Source organism: Macaca mulatta, chromosome 20, assembly GCF_049350105.2.
Source record: "Macaca mulatta isolate MMU2019108-1 chromosome 20, T2T-MMU8v2.0, whole genome shotgun sequence".
NCBI lineage: Eukaryota > Metazoa > Chordata > Mammalia > Primates > Cercopithecidae > Macaca > Macaca mulatta.
This window is the reverse complement of record NC_133425.1, coordinates 70,878,722-70,897,078: the sequence shown is the minus strand read 5'-3', so window position 1 is coordinate 70,897,078 and position 18,357 is coordinate 70,878,722. Positions and strand designations below refer to the sequence as shown.

The 18,357-nt window shown below is 50.4% G+C and overlaps 2 protein-coding genes across 16 annotated transcripts in view; both read left to right on the top strand.

The window, feature by feature from the left end:
• TMEM231 (transmembrane protein 231) overlaps positions 1–7,723 on the top strand; it is a 20,163-nt gene extending 12,440 nt beyond the window's left edge. For 3 of the 10 annotated variants that reach the window (XM_077983911.1, XM_077983909.1, XM_077983914.1), the window contains 3 exons: positions 3,082–3,163; positions 4,564–4,661; positions 5,847–7,723. In XM_077983911.1, coding sequence (XP_077840037.1) covers positions 3,082–3,163; positions 4,564–4,661; positions 5,847–5,885 — 219 coding nt within the window. In that variant the 3' untranslated portion in view covers positions 5,886–7,723. 10 annotated transcript variants of the gene reach the window in all.
• Positions 4,564–18,357, top strand: CHST5 (carbohydrate sulfotransferase 5). Of its 6 annotated transcripts, XM_077984721.1 has the most exons (5): positions 10,165–10,287; positions 10,966–11,144; positions 15,270–15,334; positions 15,735–15,913; positions 16,549–18,357. In XM_077984721.1, exon 5 carries the CDS (start codon positions 16,565–16,567, stop codon positions 17,735–17,737), a length of 1,173 nt encoding a protein of 390 aa, XP_077840847.1. In that variant the 5' UTR covers positions 10,165–10,287; positions 10,966–11,144; positions 15,270–15,334; positions 15,735–15,913; positions 16,549–16,564; the 3' UTR covers positions 17,738–18,357. The 6 variants fall into 6 exon arrangements, with proteins under 6 accessions (XP_077840844.1, XP_077840843.1, XP_077840847.1 ...); XM_077984718.1 differs by lacking the exons at positions 10,165–10,287; positions 15,735–15,913 and adding an exon at positions 4,564–4,695; XM_077984717.1 differs by lacking the exons at positions 10,165–10,287; positions 15,735–15,913 and adding an exon at positions 5,847–7,303.

Here is an 18,357-nt window from a genome sequence, read left to right as displayed (position 1 = left end):
TATCATTTCTCGGCCGGGCACGGTGGCTCAAGCCTGTAATCCCAGCACTTTGGGAGGCCGAGACGGGCAGATCACGAGGTCAGGAGATCGAGACCATCCTGGTTAACACGGTGAAACCCCGTCTCTACTAAAAAATACAAAAAATTAGCCGGGCGCGGTGGTGGGCGCCTGTAGTCCCAGCTACTCGGGAGGCTGAGGCAGGAGAATGGCGTGAACCCGGGAGGCGGAGCTTGCAGTGAGCTGAGATCCGGCCACTGCACTCCAGCCCGGGCGACAGAGTGAGACTCTGTCTCAAAAAAAAAAAAAAAAAAAGAACTATCATTTCTCTGTGGGTGGCACCAAAGAGGGTCTCTGCAGAATTCTTGCCATGAATTTTTTCAAACTACAGAGAAGGTACATGCATAGTTACACCTAGAAGGGAAGAGAAACAAAATCTGTATTTGTCAAAGAACTAAATTGCCTGTTGCTTTTAGGTCCATGTGGGCACACACACACACATTCTGTCTTCCATACACACACTTGGTCACACACAGGATGTACTCCGAGGGATACTGTAAAATGATGATGTAAAATGTTCATGTAAAGTATTTCAGAAATATTACTAGCCATAGTTTACTGAACCCATAAGACATGCCACCCCTGAGTGCAGGGGTTTACCTGTATTATCTCTTAATCGTCACGGCAACCTCTGAGCTGCCTGCACTGTCCTTTCCCAGCGTTACAGCCACTTGTCCCATCGCTGCCCCCCTTGCTCCCTTCCAGCCACCCTGGCCTTTTTGCTGTTCCTCGAAACCAAGAAGCAGCTGCCACCTCAGGGCTTTTGCCATTTCCTCTGCCAGGCATCCACGTGGCTTATCGGACCACACCATTCAGGTCCCTGTTCAGATATCCCCAAGCACAGTCCTTCCTTGACTTGCATCTACAGTAACAGCCCCTCCCTCCACCATCCCTCAGCCAGACTCTCCCTCCTGCCACCTGGCCTCCTCAGGATATGTGTTTGTGTGTTTATTTGCTGTCTCCCTCAGCCTTGACAGCAGTGGCATCTCAAATACTATCACGTCTGTGCCTAGCACACTGCCTGGCACATGGTAAGCTCACAGATACTTGTTTAAAGAATGAATTCATTTTGCAGAAGACGTAACTGGGGCTTACAGTGATTAATTTTCCCAAAGACTCGAAGCTTGAAAGTATAACAGAGCCAGGAACTTTCTGTCTGTGTACAGAACTCATGCATCTAATCACTCATTTCTCACTTTCCTTTTATCACAATGGCGACCATAGAAGTCGAGCTGAGGTACTTTAGAAAGTGAAAAAGGAATGTTATCGGTTATTATAGCCATAAACCAGTACTTGTAGCTATATAGGGGATTTTACTGTTGCTCTGCCTATAATCAACGTAAGTTGTAAAGAAGAGGAAGGTGCAACATACGAAATGAATGTGGCACTTTTTGTTTGAATGTCTATGTATCAGATTACAGTAACAGCAGTCTTGTTTTCTTAAGGGAAAAATGCACACGCTTGTGGTTTGCATTTTATCTATTTCTATGTTTAAAAGTGATAAAGAGAGGCCGGGCGCGGTGGCTCAAACCTGTAATCCCAGCACTTTGGGAGGCCGAGACGGGCGGATCACAAGGTCAGATCAAGACCATCCTGGCTAACCCGGTGAAACCCCGTCTCTACTAAAAAATACAAAAAACTAGCCGGGCGAGGTGGAGGGCGCCTGTAGTCCCAGCTACTGGGGAGGCTGAGGCAGGAGAATGGCGTAAACCCGGGAGGCGGAGCTTGCAGTGAGCTGAGATCCGGCCACTGCACTCCAGCCTGGGCGACAGAGCGAGACTCCGTCTCAAAAAAAAAAAAAAAAAAAAAAAAAAAAGTGATAAAGAGGCCGGGCGTGGTGGCTCACGCCTGTAATCCCAGCACTTTGGGAGGCCGAGGTGGGCGGATCACAAGGTCAGGAGATCGAGACCATGGTGAAACCCCGTCTCTACTAAAAATAGAAAAAATTAGCCGGGCGCAGGGGCGGGCACCTGTAGTCCCAGCTACTCGGGAGGCTGAGGCAGGAGAATGGCGTGAACCCGGGAGGCGGAGCTTGCAGTGAGCCGAGATTGCGCCACTGCACTCCAGCCTGGGCGACAGAGCGAGACTCCGTCTCAAAAAAAAAAAAAAAAAAAAAAAGTGATAAAGAACTTAGCACCCAGAGAAGGCCAAGAAAATGACAAAGAAGTTGGAAGTATGGTTTCTTTTCTTCGTTTTTGTGTAGGGGTTTTTATTTTTATTTTATTTTTATTTTTGAGACAGAATCTTGCTCTGTCACCCAGGCTAGAGTGCAGTGGCATGATCTCGGCTCACTGCAACCTCCGTCTCCCAGACAGGCTTAAGAGATCCTCTGATTTCAGCCTCCTGAATAGCTGGGATTACAGGCATATACCACCATGCCTGGCTAATTTTTGTCTTCTTTTTAGTAGAGACGGGGTTTCGCCACGTTGGCCAGGCTGGTCTCGAACTCCTGGTCTCAAGTGATCCATCTGCTGGGGCTTCCCAAAGTGTTAGGATTAGAGGCATGAGCCTCCATGCCTGGCTTTTTTTTTTTTTTTTTTTTTTTCTTGAGAGAGATGAGGTCTTGCTCTGTTTCCTAAACTGGAGTATAGTGAGTGGCATGATCATCATCGACTACAGCCTTGAACTCGTGGCCTCAAGTGGTCCTCCTGCCTCAGCCTCCCAAGTCAGTGGGATTGTAGGCATGAGCCACCACACCTGGAGAAAATATGGTCTATTAAAATAATTTAAGGAATTCTTTCTCCCACTGAGATAGAGAGGGGTATTTTAAAAATAGCTTTAAAACCCCTAATAAGGGGACACTGACCCCTTATTTCCATCCACAGAAAGAAAGACTGAGGGTAAACGGGCTTAAATTGTTGCAAGAGAGTTTATTCATCTTTGAAGAGAAGATTATTGATACTGCAGTAGGCCACCAAGAATGAGAGGGTGCTCTGTGGGACCAGCCTGGGTGGGCAGAAGGGTAGAAGGAAGAAAGGAGGAGTCTCCCAGGTGCTCACACCACATCCTCCTCCTGTGTACCAGGTATCCGTGATCAATGGGACCAGCCCCTTTGCCTATGACTACGACCTCACCCATATTGTTGCTGCCTACCAGGAGAGGAACGGTGAGTCACAGGTAGAGCGCATTCAGCCGCTGCTCAGGACTTTCAAGGTTAGTGGGGGCAACAGAGACAAGCAGAATTGGAACCCTTATGATAAAAATGTGAAAACCTCCGAGACAGGCGGATCACAAGGTCAGGAGATCAAGACCATCCTGGCTAACATGGTGAAACCCCATCCCTACTGAAAAAATACAAAAAACTAGCCGGGCGAGGTGGCGGGCGCCTGTAGTCCCAGCTACTTGGGAGGCTGAGGCAGGAGAATGGCGTAAACCCGGGAGGCGGAGCTTGCAGTGAGCTGAGATCCGGCCACTACAGTCCAGCCTGGGCGACAGAGCGAGACTCCGTCTCAAAAAAAAAAAAAAAATGTGAAAACCTGTGAATGGTCAACGATGGGAGCAAATGTGCTGTCCAGGATTTGTCCTTTTCGTCCTCATCTTCAGACCTGGGACCGCCCCCACCCCTCCAGCATCCCATGGTCCAGAAGGTTAGTGATAGTTAAATGCCATCATTTTCCTACCACTGGCTTGATGAGTTTCCCTTTTAAAAAATGTAAGCCTAATTGAGTTGTTCCCCATACCACACCTATAACAGATGCCAAAGACAAATTGCTGTTCATGCTTTTCAGAGAGAAGCAGAGGACGTGGGTGACTCTCCCCACATTAGCAGTCCGGCAGGAGAACAGGAGTGCCCCTGCTTCCTGCCAGAAGGCACAGTGTGCTCATTCCTTACAGAGCTCTAGGCCAGGGCATGTGTTGACTCGGCACGTTTGTCTGGTCGGTGGCTGAGGTTTTCTCTAAAGGCATCCAGAGTGTTACTTGGCAACCAGACATCATAGAAACTATACACAGACATCTCACAAGGGGGACGACTGCAAATCCAGTATTGCTTACTGCTTTTGTGTCATATACTAGTGGCATTATTGCAATAATAGAGGGAATTTTAAAACAAAACTAGAAAACAGTGCCCTACAAATCAGCTATTTTTTCATTCCTTTCATTCTTTACCCTTCTGCGGATCTTTTTATACAGCTCCTGTAGTGTAGAAACACATTGGGATCCAGGTTATTTTTATTTATTTAAACTTGGGATATAAATACTTCCCCACACAGCTACAAAGCTGTGATACTACTTTTAGTGGCAGTATAGTATTCCTTCAGTTAGCCATTCAGCACATGTAGAAGAAATTTTCTAAGTTTTTAATGTATTTTAACAAAAGTATTTTGACTATTATTTTAGCAAATAATGTGTGATCAACTTTGCACATGCAATTTCTCTTTCCTTCTGAATGATTTCTTTCAGTTCACGGCCAGTTCTGAAGCACACGATAATTTAATAATCTTTATAGCCTTCAACTGCCAGGGTCAAACAGCCATCGTGGTTAATGGTTAATTATTTGCATTGCAGTTACCACCATCCTGAATGATCCCAACCCCATCTGGCTGGTGGGCAGAGCCGCAGATGCTCCATTTGTGATTAATGCTATCATCCGATACCCTGTGGAAGTCATTTCATATCCTTTCTGTTAAAGAGTCCATGGTAAGGCTGGGTGTGGTGGCTCCTGCCTATAATTTCAGCACTTTGGGAGGCCAAGGTGGGAGGATCGTTGGAGCCCAGGAGTTCACAACCAGCCTGGCCAAGATAGTGAGACCCTGTCTGTACTCCCCCCCCAAAAAAAATAGCCAGGCATAGTGGTGTACACGTGTAGTCCCAGCTACTTGGGAGGCTGAGGCAGGAGGATTGCTTGAGCCCAGGAGTTCAAAGTTGCAGTGAGCAATGATTGTGCCACTGTACTCCAGCCTCAATGATAGAGTGAGACCCTGCCTCTTAAACAACAATTACCAAAAAAATAAAATAAATGGCAGCTCAGTTTTCAAAGAGGAATGATTCCTCAGTTGTCTCAAGTAGTAACAGATGTGGGAAGTGTTCTCTTGGAAATCACGACAGAGTTACAGCCTCATGAAAATGGCTGTGTCTTTGACATTTTAGGCTACATGATTCAAAAAATGACTCTGTATATCTGCTATTTGTACAGGAACAAATAATTCATTTCTTGGTCCTGTTTGTTTCCAAGCAATTCTTGTAGGTAAGAATCATCCATTTGTATGTGTTAGTAATCATATATTATCCTTTTTATGCTAAGGTTCTGTGAAACATTCTTGCCAGTCCCTGTCTGACCTAAACTTTGGTTTAATTTTGACTTAGGTCAACTAATAGGAAATGAAACCAACACGAACACTGCAGAGAAGCAAACAAAAGAGAAGGCATTTTAACTAGCGCCTTAGGAATTACAATTCCAGAGACACAAACCTAGGAAGCAGCTAAATTGTGTTCCGTACAGGTGTGATTAGGCAGGGGCTAATAAAGGTATTGTAAGTTTACACAACTGGAAGATTTTAGAAGAGTCCCTGATGGATGATGGCTGGTTAACAGCTCAGGATGTCTCTAGTCTGTGATCAATGTAGTTTGGCATAATTGTCTGTTTAGGAGGTTGGTCATCAAGCTTAGTATATAAATAGTTCAAATAAAATGTGGCTGGTTTTACCATTTGGCCAAGTTCAGCAGGTCACCGTCCATCTGGGTGTGTACGTGACAGAGGTCCTGCCTCCTTTCTAGATACCTCTGCCACGGCCAGTTCCGTCTTGGATTTTCTCTTCATACCTAACACCATGTGGCCCTCCATTCCTTAGCTGTCCATACTTATCAGCCAGGATTCTGGGAGATGGTAAAGTTCGCCTGGGTGCAGTATGTCAGCATCCTGCTTATCTTCCTCTGGGTGTTTGAAAGAATCAAGATCTTCGTGTTTCAGAATCAGGTGGTGACCACCATCCCTGTGACAGCGACACCCCGGGGAGAAATGTGTAAGGAGCACTTATCCTAGGAAGGCCATTTCTGAAGACTCGGCAGGACCGTGGCTGCCTCATTGTCATCTCCTGGGAACATCTTAGGACCTTTTGAAAGAGCCCAGAGGACACATGCAGGCTTGTGTGCTTTTCCCCTCAGAGACAACAGTTCTTTCCAATTTTGCTCTACACAAGTTCCATATCTTCAGAGCTCCTGCAGAATCACCAAGGACTAGTTTGTGGAAAGGTCTGAGAGTTCCTGGAGGCTATAATTAGCTTTTTGGGTTTTCTTCCTTGCCTTAGAGTTGAATTTCGGGAGAAAATGGCAGGCAGTTCAGACATCTTGGAAAGAGTCCCATCTCTGGTCAAGCAGAGACTTTTCCTCTGTTGAACTGAGAAACACACTGTGCATTTCTTCCTTCTACTGTGAGCCACTCTTACGCTTTCCAGGGCTCTTTTGTGACAAACATGCCAATCACTAGCACTTTGCACCCGGGGGCATCTCCATTTCCCATTCAGAGCTTTGATTTCCAGAGCTGAGGCCTCTAACTGGAGACCTGGAGGGGCAGGGCCCAAGGGCAAGGGCTGCATTAGCACAGGCATGAGGGAGGGCTGCTGAAGGCGACTTGGACTGTCCATCTCCCTTGGCCCAACAGTCAGTCATCTGTAATCAGCTCAGCTGAGCAGCCTTGGATCTTTGCCGAACTGTGGCTGGCTCTTCACCCTATTTTGCCCTCTCTCTGTGCCCCTGATGGCAGGCTAAAGTCAGAGGGGCTGTTTCATTCCCAGCCCCCTCAGCAGCACTGAGGGAAGGAAGGATTGTCACAACAGGTTCTTTCTGGCCCTCACCCAACAGCCTGGGCACTTGGCCCTCCTCCTCCTTGACAGCTGTCCCCCTTCCTGCAAAGGACAGGGGCAACAGGAGTTGGTGTTGGGATTGGCTCCCACTGCCTGACAACCACAAGTTTATTTGGAAGGCTAGTGGGAAGCCCAGCGGCTGGCCCTTCCCTTGACTAAGGACCACAGTGCCCATCAGAGTAGGGCAGGCAGCTTTGGGAAGGACACAAGAAGCAGTGAGGGAGTAAAGAAGATGCTGGCCTGGGCAGGCCAGTCCAGCCTGGCCACTAGCAGAATGCCAAGCAGTTCAGTGGATTACCCTCGTGGCTAAGCAAGTGTCTGCAAGAGCAGAGATGACTGGAAGGGGCCTCTGCACACGGAAGACGGCTTGTTCAGCCCATTCATCTCCTGAGGACACGTGCAGTCTCCTCCAAGGACAGACGGAGCTGCTTTCTGATCCCAAGCAAGTCATTACCATGGGGAGGACGTGGCCCCTGTGATCCGTGCTTCATGTTCACCCGGAAACATACCCCTCAGTGTGTGCCTCAGTTTACCATGGAGATCAGTTCTCATTTTTAGTGCTCCTTTAGACTGACTAAAAACAATTTTGGAAACAAAGCTATTTTGAAGTATTCAAACAGAGGAATTCCCTAACACTGTCCCTGTTGTCTTTTTTTAATATTCAGGCTGTTTTATATGCCTAAATTTTTTTCTTAAGATCTAAATGAAAAATAGTTTCTTGTTTAAATCCCCATAAGGCAATGAGATATGGAAGGATGACAAGATAACGTATAAACATTAGTTTGCATTTTATTAAATTATTCTAATGCAAATTTTGTATAAAGAACCCATGATGTTTTGTACCTTTCTAATTAAAATGTTCAAAATGAGGCCGAGCATGACGGTTCATCCTTGTAATCTCAACGCTTTGAGAAGCCAAGGCGGGAGGATCACTTGAGCCCAGGAGCTTGAGGCTGCAGTGTGCTGTGATCACACTACTGCACTCCAGCCTGGGTGACAGACTCAGACCCTGTCTCTTAAAAAAAAAAAAAAAAGTCAAAATGGAAGATCGCATGTACCTTTTTCAAGAGAAAGGGTTTGGAATGGGGAAGAATAAGGAGGGCAGAGGTTGCACACACCTGTTTTCATTACTCATCTGTGGCCATGCTTTACGAGGCTCTGCCAAAAGACCTTGGAACTTCCACTAAGTCTTTGATGAAAGTCCCCTAGTTCTTCCCCAAGTAGATGAGTTTTCAGTGGAATTCACATGCCATGTGAAATCTACGTGCTGGATAATTATGACTGTGTCTGGTGAATTTGAAATTATTTACAGACCAGATCTTGATAGTTTCTGACTCTGAATCATAGCATAGCTGCAAGAGGGAAATAAAAGGCAAGAGGCTGGAAGCTGTGGCTCACGCCTGTAATCCCAGCACTTTGGGAGGCAGAGATGGGTGGATCATGAGGTCAGGAGATCGAGACCATCCTGGCCAACATGGTGAAACCCAATCTCTACTAAAATTACAAAAATTAGCTGGGCGTGGTGGCACATGCCTGTAATCCCAGCTACTTAGGAGGCTGAGGTACGAGAATTGCTCGAACCTAGAAGGCGGAGGTTGCAGTGAGCCAAGATCCTGCCACTGCAATCCAGCCTGGCGACAGAGCTAGACTCTGTCTCAAAAAAAAAAAAAAAAAAAGGCAAGAAATATACGGGATTTTATTAACTCAGCTCCGACCCATTGCTAAGTTAGGGTTTGATGTTATTACTGAATATTTGGAGGCAGAAAGACTCCTGATTTTGCCAAATGATTAGTACAGTTTTGGCTTAAGTCGGATGAGACCCCCCCTAATATTCCATCATGTAAGGCTAATAAAGCAATTATTTCTTTACCATTTTTTTCTCCTTCCAGCTTTTGTTGTAGACTCATGGGATATATGTATGAGTTTCGTATATAGGTAAATTGTACTTCTTGGGGGTTTGGTGTACAGATTATATCATCACACAGGTAATAAGCATAGTACCAGTAGGTGGTTATTCTTTTCTTTTTTTTTTTTTTTTTTTTTGACAGAGTCTCACTCTGTCACCCAGGCTAGAGTGCAGTAGCATGATCTCAGCTCACTGCAGCCTCTACCTCCCAGGTTCAAGCGATTCTCCTGTCTTACCCTCCTGAGTAGCTGGGATTACAAGTGCCCACCACCACGCCCGGCTAATTTTTGTATTTTTAATAGAGACAGGGCTTCACCTTGGTGGTCAGGCTGGTCTCAAACTCCTGACCTCAAGTGATCCATCTGCTTTGGCTCCCAAAGTGCTGGGATCACAGTGGTTTGATCACAGCAGTTATTATGGTTGGCATTCTTTTTTTTTTTTTTTTTTTTTTTGAGACGGAGTCTCGCTCTGTCGCCCGGGCTGGAGTGCAGTGGCCGGATCTCAGCTCACTGCAAGCTCCGCCTCCCGGGTTTACGCCATTCTCCTGCCTCAGCCTCCCAAGTAGCTGGGACTACAGGCGCCCACCACCTCGCCCGGCTAGTTTTTTGTATTTTTTAGTAGAGACGGGGTTTCACCGTGTTAGCCAGGATGGTCTCCATCTCCTGACCTCGTGATCCGCCCGTCTCGGCCTCCCAAAGTGCTGGGATTACAGGCTTGAGCCACCGCGCCCGGCCTATGGTTGGCATTCTGGCACACATCTTTCTAATCTTTTTTGTGGTAACCTTTTTAGTATCATAAACAACACTTCTGTAAACCTTGCGTAGAAATCCTTGTTGCTGGTTTATTTCCTTAAGATACATTCAAAAACCTTACGACGGTTGTTAAGGATCTTAATTCATTGTCAAACCACAGCCAGGAAAGACTGTGCTAATTTCTACTCCCAGCAGCGGGGACTTCTTGTTTCAGACACCACCGTGGATTAAAGGACCTCCCAATGCGCTATCCTTTTCAGATGACTGGACTCTGCCCGTTTGTTTGTTTGTTTTTGAGATGGAGTCTTGCTTTGTCGCCCAGGCCAAAGTGCAATGTCCCCATCTCCGCTCACTGCAACCTCCACCTCGGGGGTTCAAGCGATTCTCCTGTCTCAGCCTACCTAGTAGCTGGAATTACAGGCATGTGCCACCACACATGGCTGATTTTTGTATTTTTAGTAAAGACGGGGTTTCACCATGTTGGCCAGGCTGGTCTTGAACTCCTGACCTCAAGTGATTTGCCTGCCTCCCCTCCCAAAGTGCGGGGATTACAGTCGTGTGCCACCACTTCAGGCTGAGCTGTTATATGTAAGGGGTGGGTGGGGAGCTTTTATTTACTGAAACATATCCTGTATTCGTCAGAACCTGTTATCAAGCCTGCGCCTCTGGGCAGAGGCTAGGGCAGGTAGGGCACAGCTCCTAAGGCCACCTGGTCTCAACTCCTCCCAGCTGGGACGCTGCACCGGGAGACAGCGTTGGTCCCTGTGTCAAGGTGCCTGGGTCTTGGCTTGGGGCTGAGATTGGGGCCTTAGGAAGGGTTTGGATTCCAAGTCCCTTCCCTGCAAGGATGCCCCGGAGAGCAAGGAGGGCCAAGATTAAGATTCGACTTCCTTCACTAGGGCCTTTGTCCTCCGAGGAGCTCCCAGGTTCTCTGGGGATTTGCGGGGGGACGGGTTACAACGTTTATTTGTGGTCAGTTAGATGAGAAGTGACTCTGCCAGCGTCCTTTGACATCCTCGGCTAAACCCCGCGCCTCTTAGAGCCCCAGCCCACCTGGGCCCTCCGGCCCTGCCCTCGTCCGGCGCCCCTCCCCGAGGCGTGGCCCCTCGATCAGGGGTGGGGAGAGGGAGCTGGGGGCAAAAGTTGCTCCTTCCTTCCTTCTTCCACTTCCCTGGCTCCTGCCGGCCACCCCGGGGCCGCAGCCACGTCTGAAAGCGCCTGACCGGGCAGTGCCGAGGATCTTGGGCCACAGTGCCGGGCTCCGGAGGGAGCTCTGCGCCGCGTCCTTCCCTGTGGTAGCCCCAGGACACCCCCACCCTCGACATCCTATTCCGAGACTCCTGCCCTGCTCCCAGATTCGCTGTGCCTCGAGTCTCCAGGAGCTTTCAGTGTCTTGGTGCCCCCCGACTCTCGTCCATGCCTCTTAGACCCCCTTTCCTGGCGTCACCAGGTGTCCCTTAATAGTCTTGGGACCTTAAGGAGCAAGTCAGCCCCTGCGGACTTTCCCAGTGAAGAGGAAGCTGGCTGTGCGGTGGAACTTGGAAGAGGCTGGGAGCCTTTGCTGAGCCCAGAGAGAGAGGCGTCCCTCTCGCTGCCCCTCCAGGTCGGGCAGACACGCCAAACTTTGAGGTACTTTGGTTCTTCATTCTCCACGGGGGGTGTCCCCACAGTCTGTTGAGCTGGGGGCCGGGCCAGTAACACAGCTGGGACGCTCCTCTGTCCAGCACCGGGGGCCTGGGGTGGCGGGAGGAGCTGGAAGTGGCTTTTCCATCAGCAACGTGGAAAGTTCATCGCCCCTGCTAGCTCTGGTTTGGAAGTGTCATGCTGCGGCTTCGGCTGCACGCAGGAATCCTCACTGCGTGGGGCGGGGGTGAGGGGGCGGTTCTTATTCCATACTTGGGTTTCAAACGGTGTGGCTTTCAAAAGCTCTCCATAAAATTCTTGAGAAAAAATAGCTTGGTGAGTTAATTTGGAACCAGACTCCGGGGAATTGGAGTCGTGCCTCACTGCTTCTAGGGGCTTGATGTTGGGCTTCAGGAAAGGCCCTCTGGGCCCCAGGACACTACAGGTGCCTAGGAAACGTTTTTTTGTTTGTTTTGAGATGGAGTCTCGCTCTGTCGCCCAGGCTGAAGTGCAGTGGCCCGATCTTGGCTCACTGCGACCTCTGCCTCCTGGGCTCAGGGGATTTCTTGCTCAGCCTCTGGAGTAAGTGGGATTACAGATGCACGCCACCACACTGAGCTAATTTTTGTATTTTTAGTAGAGACGGTGTTTTACCATGTTGGCCAGGCTAGTCTCAAATTCCTGACCTCAGGTGATCCACCCGCCTCAGGCTCCCAAAGTGCCGGGATTACAGGCGTGAGCCACTGCACTGGGCCCAAATTTTTGTGTTTTTTTTGTTTTTGTTGTTGTTTTCAGATGGAGTCTCACTCTGTCGCAGAGCCTGGAGTGCAATTGCGCCGTCTTGGCTCACTGTAACCTCCACCTCCTGGGTTCAAGCGATTCTCCTGCCTCAGTCTCCCAAGTAGCTGGGATTACAGGCATGAGCCACCATGCCCAGCTAATTTTAGAGATGGGGTTTCACCATGTTGTCCAGGCTGGCCTTGAACTCCTGACCTCAGGTGATCCACCCGTCTTGGCCTCCCAAAACACTGGGATTACAGGCATGAGCCACCACACCTGGCCTAATTTTTGTTTTGTTTTGTTTTTTGGTTTTTTTTGTGTGTGTGTGTGATGGACGCTCTTGTTGCCCAGGCTGGAGTGCAATGGCATGATCTCAGTTCACTGCAATTTCTGTCTCCTGGGTTCAAGCGACTCTCCTGCCTCATCCTCCAAGTAGCTGGGATTACAGGCACCTGCCACCACACCTGGCCTAATTTTTGTATTTTTAGTAGAGCTATGTTTTGCCTTGTTGGCCAGGCTGGTCTTGAACTCCTGGCCTCTGGTGACTACCCACCTAGGCCTCCCAAAGTGCTGGGATTACAGGCGTAAGCCACTGTGTCTGACCTCTAGCAAATGTTGACATTCCTTTCTCTTCCCTTTTACATGGAGGCAAGGCAGTCAAGAATTGCACTTTTGGCTGGGCGCTATGGCTCACGCCTGTAATCCCAACACTTTGGAAGGTCAAGGCTGTGATGCCCTCAGCTCTACTTTTTGAATTTCGTGTGACCTGTTTGTATTATTTTTCTAAAAATTAAACATAATAAATATGTGCCCCCAGAAAAGAATCAAAAAAGGGAAGAATTTGGAGGGGAAGGGGAATGTTTCTTCCAGGATGGAAGAGTTCTCTGGACAAAGGCTTAGGAGTGTGACCCACCACAGAGCCCTGCACTGGGAGTCTGACTCTTGGACTAGAGCCCCAGCCCTGCCACTTTCTTACTGGGTATTCATGTCTCTGAGCCCCACTGCTTCAATTAAAACAGATAGGGATGCTTATTTCTGCCTCTTAGGGACTAGGGAGGATAACATTCAATCATGAAGATGAAAGTGCGTATCATAGGGCCTGCCTAACTGGTTCTCCCTAACTTTGAACCTTTGGCCAGTTGTCCACTGTGCTGAATGTAAGTCTCCTTATCAGAAAGCTCCCAGTGAGGAACTGGTCTTCTGGAGACTCTGTATGGCATAGGGTGATTCAACCACCTCCTTTTTTTTTTTTTTTTTTTTTTGAGACAGAGTCTCGTTCTGTCGCCCAGGCTGGAGTGCAGTGGCGCGATCTCGGCTCACTGCAAGCTCCGCCTCCCGGGTTCACGCCATTCTCCTGCCTCAGCCTCCTGAGTAGCTGGGACTACAGGCGCCCACCACCACGCCCAGCTAATTTATTGCATTTTTCAGTAGAGACAGGGTTTCACAGTGTTAGCCAGGATGGTCTCGATCTCCTGACCTTGTGATCCGCCCACCTCAGTCTCCCAAAGTGCTGGGATTACAGGCGTGAGCCACCGCGCCCGGCTCAACCACCTTCTTAAGAAGACCTCTGGCTTTCCTGGAACACAGGTAACAAACACCTTAGCTTGGGATCAAGATCCTCCCTACCAGGGAAGGGCTGGGCTGGCCAGGAGAACTGTGTTTGGGCCAGGGCAGCAAGGTCCTGCACTCTGCAGGGAGCAATCACACGTGGGAGAGGCCCACAGCCTGGGATCAGAAGTGCCAGGAGCTTAGGAACAGGAGTCCTGGGGTCCCAGCTTTCCTGCTGTCTCTCCAAGCCTTGAGTCCTTCACCTGAAAAACTAACATCATCATGTCCCCCTCAGGGCCTGTTGAGTTAAGTCATCCGGTGGACTTGAAACACCTAGCACTGGCCGGGCGCGGTGGCTCAAGCCTGTAATCCCAGCACTTTGGGAGGCTGAGATGGGCGGATCACGAGGTCAGGAAATCGAGACCATCCTAGCTGACATGGTGAAACCCCGTCTCTACTAAAAAATACAAAAAACTAGCCGGGCGAGGTGGTGGGTGCCTGTACTCCCAGCTACTCAGGAGGCTGAGGCAGGACAATGGCGTGAACCCGGGAGGCGGAGCTTGTAGTGAGCTGAGATCCAGCCACTGCACTCCAGCCTGGGCGGCAGAGCGAGACTCCATCTCAAAAAAAAAAAAAAAAAAAAGAAACACCTAGCACTTGTGATCATTGAAGTCAGAAAATATGAGTTGCCTTCCTCTCTGACACTCTGTTGTCAGGGGAGCCCACCATCCATCAGCCAGCACTGGAAAAAGTACAGTCGCACGTGTAGAGGAGGTGGGGGGCTACTCTCCTCATCTTCCAGGTTTTCCAGGAGTGGGTATGGGGATCCAGAAGGTAGCTCAGGAGTCAGCAGGTGACAGAGGTGTTGGGCATTCTCCACTCACTCCAGTCCCTGCATTGAGGGGAAGGAGCAGAGATGAGATCTGCTCACAAGTTAGACCCTGGCTTCTCTCAATGGGTGATGTGGACAGGGGAGTGGGGCAGGCAAGCAGCAAAGGATGTAGGAGCAGGAGAAAAATTCCGGGCTCCTCCCTTCCAAAGTCGCCCAGCCTTGAGATCATTGCAGAAGCAACAGGTGCAAACAGAAGAACACTTTGGAACCTTGGAATGCGGGAGGCCGGCTCAGTGTTCCTTCCACCCTGTGAGACACGTGTGATATTCTTAAGGTCCACTAAAGGCTCTGGGTGATTGGAGGCCAGAGAATGCCCTGGGAGATACAGGGATTGGAAGGGTAGGTGGCCTGTGGGTGTCTCCTCTGGGGGGAGACTCCCCAGGTGGAGGGGGTTCTTCCTCTCCAGATGTAGCTGAGCACAGGGACAAAAACAGTAACAGGGGCACGTGTGTAAGGAATACTTTCCCAGGTCCCCTCTTCATAGGTGTTTGCAGCAGCATCTCACAACAGCCCTAAGAGATTAAATGTTGCAAATCCCATTCTACAGAGGTGGAAATTGAGCCTCAGAGAAGTTAAGTCACTTGCCCCAGGTCTCATGGCTTCCCATTGGCAGTGCTGGGATTCGGAGCCAGCTCTCTCGCCTCCATCCATCAGTAGACCCGGCCAGTTCCCAGCCATTTGGAGAAGTGCCCTACTCAGACTCATTCCACCTCAGCAAGCCTGGCGGTGCTGTGACATCCATCCACCTAAGTCCTCATCAAGCCCTTTAGCTCCACAACCCAAAAGGTCTATGAGGCATCCTGAAGCAAAAGACAGGCAGGACAGTTCTGCTCCCACCCCGGAGAGCTTTCTATGTACAGGGCTGTCTCTCTCTATAGGACTCTGATCTCCTCTCCTTCCTGTTTTGCCAGGTGTCGAGACATCTCCCATGGGTTTGTGATCAGTGTTGCAGCTCTCCCAGCAGCCCTGGACAGTGGTGAGTTCCCTCAGCTGGCTGGGACAGTACTCTGCTCTCACCTCTGCTTCTCTGGCTCCATGCCAGTTCCACCTCAACTGGTCTCCTTGTGAACCCACAGGGCTCCAGGACACCCTCCCTCTGGAGCCCATGCTGCCTTCAGCACTTCACCCCCAACCAATGATGGCAACAGTTGGTGTTCTTTGTGCACTTTATTTACTTGCTTATTTTTAACGACAAAAGTTTTCTTTTTTTTGAGACAGAGTCTTGCTCTCTTGCCCAGGCTGGAGTGCAGTGGCGCTATCTTGGCTCACTGCCAGCTCTGCCTCCCAGGTTCATGCCATTCTTCTGCCTCAGCCTCCCAAGTAGCTAGGACTACAGGCGCCCCCCACCACACCCAGCTAATTTTTTGTATTTTTAGTAGAGACGGGGATTCACCATGTTAGCCAGGATGGTCTCCATCTCCTGACCTCGTGATCCACCCGCCTTGGCCTCCCAAAGTGCTAGGATCACAGGCATGAGCCACCACGCCCGGCCGACAAAAGTTTTATACCTGCCTGTTAAAAAAGTTATATAGTGCAGAAGCACACCACGTAAAAGGTGCGATCCTCAGTTATGGGCATGACTACATATTCCCTTCCCCCATCTTCATTATAATAACCCCCCAATCCCCCCAAATCCTGTGAGCCAAGTACCAGAATTATCCCTCTTTTACACACGGGTAAAGTGATCGGTCACAGAGAGATTTAAGTGATCTTAATAAGCAAGATCATAGGCCAGGAAGTGGCAGAGCCAGGATCCAACCTCCGCAAGCCTGGTGGTGCTCTGACATCCCTGGAAGCCCCCATCAAGTCCTTTTAGCTCAGCAACCTAAAAGGGCCTCTCTAAGAGGTATCCTGAAGCAAAAGACAGAAGTTCTCTTTGAAACATAATATTTTTCTCTACAGATAGATAGCCTATAGGTATGTAAGTAGGTGGGTGGGTAGGTAGACAATTTGAGGGTATCCCACATTTGTCTGCAACTGGACTTCTGAGCACAGACTATATTCTGGGCTATATCTTGACTCCATATTCCTGGGAAAGTGCTCGACTGAGACCTTGGGAGTCTTGGGAAGTCCAATGGGTAGGGTAGTCAAATCCAAGGGCTGCTCCCTGAGGGCACTGGGCAGTAATTGGGGCGTGGGATGGGCGTGAGGGCCCTGGTCCCTAAAGTTGCCCATTCCGCCCGCCCGAAGGCCTCCAGCCGCCAGCATGCGGCTGCCACGCTTCTCCAGCAGGACAGTGACCGTGCTCCTCCTGGCACAGACCACCTGCCTCCTGCTCTTCGTCGTCTCCCGGCCAGGACCTTCATCCCCAGCGGGCGGCGAGGAGCGTGTGCACGTGCTGGTGCTGTCCTCGTGGCGCTCAGGCTCGTCCTTCGTGGGCCAGCTCTTCAGCCAGCACCCCGACGTCTTCTACCTGATGGAGCCCGCGTGGCACGTGTGGACCACCCTGTCGCAAGGCAGCGCCGCAACGCTGCACATGGCCGTGCGCGACCTGATGCGCTCCGTCTTTTTGTGCGACATGGACGTGTTTGATGCCTACATGCCACAGAGCCGAAACCTGTCCGCCTTTTTCAAGTGGGCAACGAGCCGCGCGCTGTGCTCGCCGCCCGCCTGCAACGCCTTTCCCCGAGGCGCTATCAGCAAGGAGAACATGTGCAAGACACTGTGCACGCGGCAGCCCTTCAGCCTGGCCCGGGAGGCCTGCCGCTCCTACAGCCACGTGGTGCTCAAGGAGGTGCGCTTCTTCAACCTGCAGGTGCTCTACCCGCTGCTCAGAGACCCCGCACTCAACCTGCGCATCGTGCACCTGGTGCGCGACCCGCGGGCCGTGCTGCGCTCCCGGGAGGCGACGAGCCCACTACTGGCACGCGACAACGGCATCGTGCTGGGCACCAACGGCAGGTGGGTGGAGGCTGACCCTCAGCTGCGCCTGATGCGTGAGGTGTGTCGCAGCCATGTGCGCATCGTGGAGGCCGCCACACTCAAGCCGCCACCCTTCCTGCGCGGCCGCTACCGCCTGGTGCGCTTCGAGGACCTGGCGCGGGAGCCGCTGGCAGAGATCAGAGCACTCTACGCCTTCACCGGGCTGACCCTCACGCCCCAGCTCAAGACCTGGATCCACAACATCACCCACGGGTTGGGGATCGGCCAGCCAATCGAGGCTTTCCAGACTTCGTCTAGGAATGCGCGCAACGTCTCCCAGGCCTGGCGCCACGCGCTGCCCTTCACCAAGATCCTGCGCGTGCAGGAGGTGTGCGCCGACGCGCTGCAGCTGCTGGGCTACCGGCCTGTGTACTCTGAGGACCAGCAGCGTGACCTCACCCTGGATCTGGTGCTGCCACGAAGCCCAGACCACTTAAGCTGGGCGTCACATGACTGAGAACTCTGGGCCTTAGAGCAGGCCCCGAATTGTGGTTGCCCGGCCCAGGAGGCGACTGCACGGTGGAGAGGGAGCTGGGATGCATGGGGAAGCAGGTCCCTACTATGAACTGGGAGTTTGGGGTCCTCCCCTGAGGTAGGCAAGGACTGCACGTTTCTTTTTCTCCTGATTCTCGGTTTTCCTTTGAGTCCTCTGGAGCTGCCTTCTCATCAGGTGTACTCTTCATGGAAAGCAACACTTGCCCCTACCTATTCTGGGCACAGGGAGTAAGTTCTGCTAAATTAAATTAAATGTGTTCCAGGTCGGGCGCGGTGGCTCACGCCTGTAATTCCAGCATTTTGAGAGACTGAGAAGGGTGTGGATCAGCTGAGGTCAGGAGTTCGAGACCAGCCTGACCAACATAGTGAAACCCCCTCTCTACTAAAAATGCAAAAATTAGCCGGGCATAGTGGCACACTCCTATAATCCCAGCTACTTGGGAGGCTGAGGTGGGAGAATCACTTGGACTCCGGAGGTGGAGGTTACAGTGAGCTGAGATCGTGCCACTGCACCCAGCTTGGGCAACAGAGCAAGACTCTATCAAATAAATAAATAAATAAATTTGTTCAAAAATCCTGCAA